A 7,989-nucleotide genomic window follows, 5' to 3' on the forward strand; every position below is an offset into this window, starting at 1 on the left:
TTATATTATTATTATTTATTTATTTATTTTACTTCTTTTTTTCCCCCCCTCAAGGCCTGACAAAGTGCACTGGGTTACGCTGCTGGTCAGGCATCTGCTTGGCAGATGTGGTGTAGCATATATGGATTTGTCTTCGAGACAAAATTTGACAAAAAACAAGAACGCCAGAAAATCGACAGACAGAAAATAGGAAAAAACTTAGCTGTATGGAGAGCACAGGAACAGGAGTCATAATGGCTGCCGGAAAAAGAGGGCGCTAGCCAGCGGGACAAAGGGGAGGTTACCTACTTCCAGGAGGTTATCGGCCGTAGTTTCATTTTCTCCGCATAGGCAGATAGTAGTTTGCACAGGCAGGAATGTCAGACCCCTGCCGGAGTCTGCACTAGTTGGGTCACGGTTAAGTATGTGTAATTAAAATGCCTTTAAGGTTCCTACTGCAAAGTACATACACACCTTTAGCATCTTTGTGTGTGGTGCTGGCCCCACGGTCCAGAAACAGTTTGACCAAGTTGACAGAGCCATCCTGACAGGCGTACATTAGAGGGGTTCTGAAACAAGGCCGCATTTTTTTTTCCTTTTTGTCATCTTTAAGAGAATCCGTTATTATCGCATCTCAAAACTTGCAGACACTGTTATATCTGTTATAGCAAAATGATCAAGTACTGAATGAATTAAAGAGGCAATGACAAATACAACCTACAAAGCTGAGGCTGCATCTGAGACTATTAGCGCATGTGCGCACACACACACACATACACACTCTGAGACCTGCAATCACATATGTGCACGTGTACACACCAAATCACACACACACACACACACTCAAACACACACACACACACACACACACACACAAACACATGCATACACACCCACACACAGTTTTGATACCTCAGATTGTTATCTTCGATGTCCACTTGTCCCCTGAAGCTGAGCAGGGTCTGGCAGACAGCTTCCTGCTTTTCTCTCACAGCCAGATGCAAGGGAACTAACCCTTCCTGCAAAAACACAACCATCACTGCCTATATAATAATGTGAATCTCTTGGTCATAAATGCATACATATATATATACAAATATGCCGCATCCTTTGATCCTACCTATGTGACTGCCTTTACCCCCTCTACATGTCATCTCACTCTGATCTTCACAATTTCAGCGTTCCCAGATTCAAAAACTCCAGTCAGATGCCACTGGACTTTACATTTGGAACGAGCACACTCTTTCACTTCTGTCAAATCCCTGCACGCAGCTCTTTTAAGTCTGACCTTAAAACCTACCTCTTTCCAACAACACGTTTCTGACCCAATACCCTTGTATAACTTTTCATTGTAGAAGTGCACTGTGACTGTTCAGTAAACTGTGTTGTGTTACCATGTCAGTGGATATCAATTCACTGCCCCGACCGATGGCCATAAAAGAATGTGGGACTTTAAACCTTTCTCCTGCTTCACTGAAGTTGATAACACGTGTATAAGGTAACTACAGACGATGATGAAGTGTTAACATAATCTTTGATGCAAGGGACAAACAAAAAACCAACCAACCAACCAAACAACAACAAAAAATCAGTTTCTGACCTTGTTTCTGACGGTCATGGAGGCCCCAGCCTGGCAGAGCATGTTGGCGATCCTGGACGAGCCGTCCATGGCAGCAATGTGCAGCGCCGTGTTGCCATCCTTGTCCACAGAGTCCAGCTCCACCTTGTCCTCTATCAGCAACTCCACACACCCTTCCTGCCGGCACTCCACCGCCTGCAGCACAGTCACCATCACCACATCAAACTGAGTGGGGAGGGGGAAGAGGGGGGGGGGTGGCATAGTGGAAATGCATTTGCCTAGGTAAGCGAGAGAATTCAGGATTGAATCCCACACTCACTCATATTTTCTCTGCCTCCACTGGACCTTGGCTGGTGGTCTGAATGCTAGTCATTTGGAAGAGATAATAGACTGAGGTCCTGTGTGTGTAGCATAAACTTAGCGCAGGTAAAAGAACCTTCAGCCACTAAAGGGCTGCACCTGGCAAAATTCTGTAGAGATAAAAATACTCTCATTTTGACAGGAAAAAGAAGAGAAAAAATGGTGGCATAGCACTGTAGTGACATGCATTCCCTGGGGTCTAGTGACCCAAATTTCACACAGAAAAATATGTTGTGATAAAGAGTAATTACCCAACCCAACACAATACAACACAATACGATACAACTCCTCAAACACAAAAACATTAACCACAAACGAATTTGGACATTTGGTTAGAAACATTTGTATGATGATGAATGATGATGGGGGTGATGACTGATGATACTGCTATGGTTTGGGACTGCATAACAAGGCTGTACTCTCATAAGCTATCCTGACAGTCAGCCAGGGCTGAGAGACAGACACCTGCAGTGTTGGTAAGGAAATTAATTAACGAGCAACATTCTCAATGACACATCCGTTAAGTGGATGGCCCTCAGCTGTGTGGCCCCAGTCTTCCCATCTGAGCCCATAGCACAGCGAGGTGAGGAGGTGGCCATGGGCCAATAAAAGACAAAAAACCCAAAAAAAACCCTACCTCTGATGGGTATCGAACCCATATCCTCCCAGTCATCAGTCCACAACACTAACCACTTCACCATGGCAGCTGGTAACATAAAAACTTTGAAAGCACTGAAAATGGATTACAGCTACCCACATGGTAAGGTTAGAAATGTTTATATACTTTAAAGCCCACTTCATATACTTGTGTGTGTGTGTGTGTGTGTGTGTGTGTGTGTGTGTGTGTGTCTGTGTCTGTTCCCTCCAATCTTTCTCCTGCTCCAAACTCAAGCAAGAAACCAATCCTCTCTCTCTCTCCGACCATGCCTAAATTATTCAGGATGACAATCCTGTACACCGGTGGATTCAGCAGCAGAGTGAAGGAGGCTGCTGTACTACTGCATCAGCGGAGAGAGCCTGAGGTACATGCGTCTCTTCCAAGATGTTCATGAATAAATCAGTTTGGTCTGGGAGGAACTAACATCTGCCAGTTTCAAAGACAGACTTGTAGGAGTAATTTTGCGGGTTTTTTTTTGTTTTTTTTAGTGATTAAAGACACATATTCTCAACATTATAGAAACATGTAAGGACTAGTATGAAACCAACAAGCACATATTCAAACACACTTTCAGTAGTGTATAAAATATATCATCATATACGTCATATAATACAGACTAGATATATATTCAATATTATCATGCATTACAAAAGTTACAATAAAGCACATTACATTTTCAGATGAACCCCCAAACAAAAAAAAACGAGTACAAGAATTGGTTCAAAGGATAGTGTGTGTGTGTGTGTGTGTGTGTGTGTGTGTGTGTGTCTGTGTGTGCGTGCGCCCGCGTGCACGAGCATGTGCGCACACAAGTGTCAGTGTGAATGCATGAGTGCATATGCAGTGTGTGTGCATATATGAGTGCATATATATGTAGATTGTGTGTGTGTGTGTGTGTGTGTGTGTGTGTGTGTGTGTGTGTGTGTGTGTGTCTGTGTGTCTCTGTGTGTGTGTTTGGTGGGTTTTTTGGGTGTGTTTTTTTTTGCCCAGACTTTCTTGGATTGACCACCATTTTATTTTGTATATAAATTCATTACGTCAATTCAGAATATTAATTTTTTTTTTTTAATCTGAATGCAGTGAACATTTACAATAACAGATGTACTTCACCACTGTCCATTACACAATCAACTCAAAACGAGACAATAATCAAAACCAATTCCCAGCATTCCATAACTATGTCATTGAATCAACAGCAATTATGGAATAAATCACCCATACGAAAAAAAGGCATACAACTTTTCATTTACTTATTTTGGGAAAAAACAACAAAACATAAAACAAAAACAAAAAAAAACTGACCAGGTTGACACACAGACAGACAGACACACATGTACAGACTGTACCTCCCCCAACCCCTATCTAATGTGTGTGTGTGTGTGTGTGAGTTTTGTGTGTGTGTGTGTATGTGTGTGTGTGTGTGTGTGTGTGTGTGTGTGTGTGTGTGTGTGTGTAAGAAGTAGCTCAAAGGACACTGTGTGTGTGTGTGTGTGTGTGTGTGTGTGTGTGTGTGTGTGTGTGAGTGAGTGAGTGAGTGAGTGAGTGAGTGAGTGAGTGAGTGTGTGTGTGTGTGTGTGTGTGTGTGTGTGTGTGTGTGTGTGTGTGTGTGTGTGTGTGTGTGTGTTAAAAACTGGAGTACTATTATTAACGTTTCAGTCTTTGAAAATATGATTTGCATAAAACGGTTGTATGCTTGTAACATTGTGTGCATGTGACTGTGAGTGTGCCCATGTGCATGTGCACACATGCATGTATGTGCATGTGTATGTATCATATGTACGCATGTGCATTCCTAGCTTTTGCACCAGTGTGCCAATCTTCTCTTTTCTCTTTAACCACCAACAATATAAAACAAAGAAATCACCCCTGACAACAGCATACATAGCATGTATCACAGGAACAAACATGCAAACAGACTTTGTAATGAACCAACCTTCATCAGGGGTGTGCGTGAATCGGCATCTCCAATGTTGGTTTTGGCTTTCCATTCCAACAGTATCTGCACTACTCTTTCATGGCCTTGGCAACAAGCCAGATGCAAAGGAGTCCTGACAAGTAAGAAATAAAACAAAATGCTTTATTTGCATTATGCCACAGCATTCTTATTCATAGGCAGCCAACCCTCATGTTCACTCATATATGAGTGGGCACTTATGCGCTTGACAGATCTGACCCTTCATGTAGGCAGCCATAATGTTTTGGGGGTGTATGCGCATGGTCAGTATGTTGTTTCCATAACCTACCAAACACTGGCACAGGTTACCAGATCTTTAATATGTGAATTTGGTCTTCTGTATGTGTATACATAGAATCTAAGGGGGGTAGGGGGGTTCAGTGTGCATTTGATCTTCTGATCTTGATCTTCTGCATATGAAAGCACACAAAGAGGGTTCAGGCACTGGCAGGGGCACCTGTTGACCTTGGAAAAAATCTCCAACCTTAACCTGCCAGGCACCATGACAGGGATTCTAACTCAGGACCCTCAGACTGAAAGTCCAACCCTTTGAGCACTTGATTGGCTATTGCGCCCATCCTACAGCAATATCATCCATAATGCATCCATCAAGCATGGCAACACTAGCTGAAGAGATACAGAGAACAGAATCAGAAAGAAAGAAATGTGGCAATCAATGGAGGAAAAAAGATTATATATTATATGTATGAATGTATGCATGCATATATGTAACAGTGTCTTTGAATTCTTTTTTAATATCCATTTGAAACTGATACTGAGAAAAAATTCTGCGTTATTTAAACAAATCTTGTGTGTCCAATCGATTATCAAGAACTGGAAAGGGTGTGGGGTTGGGAGGAGGAGGGGGGGAGATTTCCCTGACCAACTACACAGGGTCACTCTAATGTTGCACATGCTAATCAAATCTGCACTGCTACACATAAATGGCAAACTGAAGCTCCAATACACTATTTTTTACTCTTTTTTATGTGTTTGCACTTGAATTTTTTTTAAATGTCATATGGACCTGCTCCATGTGCACATAGTGCATTCTTTTTCATTCCCAATGTGTCAGGAAACATATGAATTTATGCTTTATCAGAAGCTATGATCATTTTATTTTTTAATATAATAATAATAATAATAATAACACTACTACTACCACTGATAACAATAACAATAATAAGAACAATAGCTTCTTTCTAATGTTTTTTTCTTAGAATACATGATGCTCATGTGATTACTATATAATAAAAAGAAAAAAAAACAACATTCAAATCATAATCACAAGTGAGATTTCATTTCAACAACTCTCCCCCAACCTTCATTCTTATGCATGCAAAGCAGTCACCTCAACCACACAGTGAACATCAAATATCATCCATGGGATCATGACACCAAACACACACATGCACTCACACTAAGGTGCATGTATGCATACATATGTACACACACAGGCACAAACACAGACACTCACATACACATAATGTGATATTTTGCTTGTTTTTTGGATGGAGGATCACATGGCATTTGTGAATTATTGTGCAAATGAACGAACAAGCAAACACTGGGGAAATTCAATGCATTTTGAAATGAACCATCATTCTAAAGCTGTTTGTCTTTCTGGGTTTCTCTTTCTGCTGTATCACAAACATATGAATCAAATATGTAGTCATTTTGCACACACACACACACACACACTATAGGTGTTGGTCTGTGTTACATATATGTGTGTCCTGTGAGTATGAGTAATGAGAAAGAGTGAGAATGAAGTAACAGTCAAAAACAGACAGACACTGAGATGGGCAGATTAAAAGAAACAGACTGCATGACGAATAAACACACAAGAGCGACTGAGAGTGGGTGATTGCGAGAGACAGAATGATCATTGCAAACAGAAAATACAAATGGGTGTTGACACATAGCTGTGTATATAGCCGACTAGGCTCCTACAACCCATCAAAGTCAAAAGTAAAAAAAATCAGCATTTGATAGCTGTCTGCATCATGTTCGTCTGAGATGGGGATCAAATGTCTGTTCCCAAACCTCTGCATTCCTCCCAAAAACGAATTTAAAAAAACAAATTACGTTAAGTGCGCCTTTCGCTGATGGTGCACCTGGCAGATTAAAACCAAAACATAACCAACACCAGATTATCTTTCTCAGAAATCGTGTCCAGTCATGTTTCTGAAGACTCGTTCTGGAACCGTACGGGTGCAATGCAGCCACTGCGTACAATGGACTAACGATCACAAACCAACCCAAGTAAAAGACATGTAAAACTGACAACATTCAGCCCTCAGAAGCATCGTACAGACCTTTTTTCTTTATCGATGGGACTGGAATCTTTCTTCGTCAACTGTTGCACTTTGGCGTAGTCGCCCAACCAAGCAGCTTTGTGCAACTTTCCCAGCTCCTTTTCTCGAACATCGTAACCGATAACAAGCGAATGTGTTGACCTGTTGTCTAGTTTAGGGGATCCTTCTGGTGGGGGCCCTCCTCTTGCTGGGGATTTCTTTCTTATGTTCTTGAAAAATTTCTTCATGGTGGTTACTATGAACGCACTGCGATCGATTAAGTGGGTCAGCTTCGAACATCCGCCATTTCATCGGTAACCTCGTTTCCATTCACCGTTCCGGGTTTTCTCGCAGAGCTATCGAACACCCATTTGTATGGTCTCCAATACTTGTCAATACATTTTAATTATACACGAAGAAATCATCTTCTGAGATCATAACTGATCGAACAAGTGGAGATTCAGAACTTGAGTCTTAATTTGAATTTGGCATTCTGAAATGAGTGATATTGCCCGTGAAAGAGATATCGCGTAATAAAATTACGTATGCCACACCATGCAGATCAGTTACGTAGGCTACAAGCTATTTTCACATCAAAGGAAATAAAAATTGTTTGGTTTTCACACACACACACACACACACACACACACACACACACACACACTCACACACACACACACACATATTCATATATATATATATGTTATATATATACACGTATATATGGATCGTACTTCAGTACTAAATTTAATAAATGACGTTTAAAACACACACACACACACACACACACACACACACACACACACACACACACACACACACACACACACACTGACGCATATATAAATATATATATATATATATATATATATATATATATATATATATATATATACATGATATACTATATACACACAATATATATATATATATATATATATATATATATATATATGTGTGTGTGTGTGTGTGTGTGTGTGTGTGTGTGTGTGTGTGTGTGTGTTTGTTTGTTTAAACGTCATTTATTAAATATAGCAATATGCTTTGTTTGGGGAAGCACTGAGGTGGTCTTTGGTCCATCCCTTGTAACAGTATCAACCAGTGTTGTTCAAAGAGGCTGTTTGTTTGTTGTTGGTTTTTTTTTGTTGTTGTTGTTGTTGGT

General features: G+C 40.7%; 1 protein-coding gene across 8 annotated transcripts in view; it reads right to left on the bottom strand.

The window, feature by feature from the left end:
* Positions 1-7,140, bottom strand: part of LOC143299673 (uncharacterized) — a 95,131-nt gene extending 87,991 nt beyond the window's left edge. For all 8 annotated transcript variants that reach the window (XM_076613009.1, XM_076613008.1, XM_076613012.1 and 5 more), the window contains exons 1-5: positions 6,849-7,140; positions 4,510-4,624; positions 1,580-1,753; positions 892-998; positions 454-548 (exon numbers count right to left, since the gene is read on the bottom strand). In XM_076613009.1, coding sequence (XP_076469124.1) covers positions 454-548; positions 892-998; positions 1,580-1,753; positions 4,510-4,624; positions 6,849-7,075 — 718 coding nt within the window. In that variant the 5' untranslated portion in view covers positions 7,076-7,140. The remainder of the gene's footprint in view (positions 1-453; positions 549-891; positions 999-1,579; positions 1,754-4,509; positions 4,625-6,848) is intronic.
* Positions 7,141-7,989: the final 849 nt, after the last annotated feature.

Source organism: Babylonia areolata, chromosome 25 (assembly GCF_041734735.1).
Source record: "Babylonia areolata isolate BAREFJ2019XMU chromosome 25, ASM4173473v1, whole genome shotgun sequence".
Taxonomy (NCBI): Eukaryota; Metazoa; Mollusca; class Gastropoda; order Neogastropoda; family Buccinidae; genus Babylonia; species Babylonia areolata.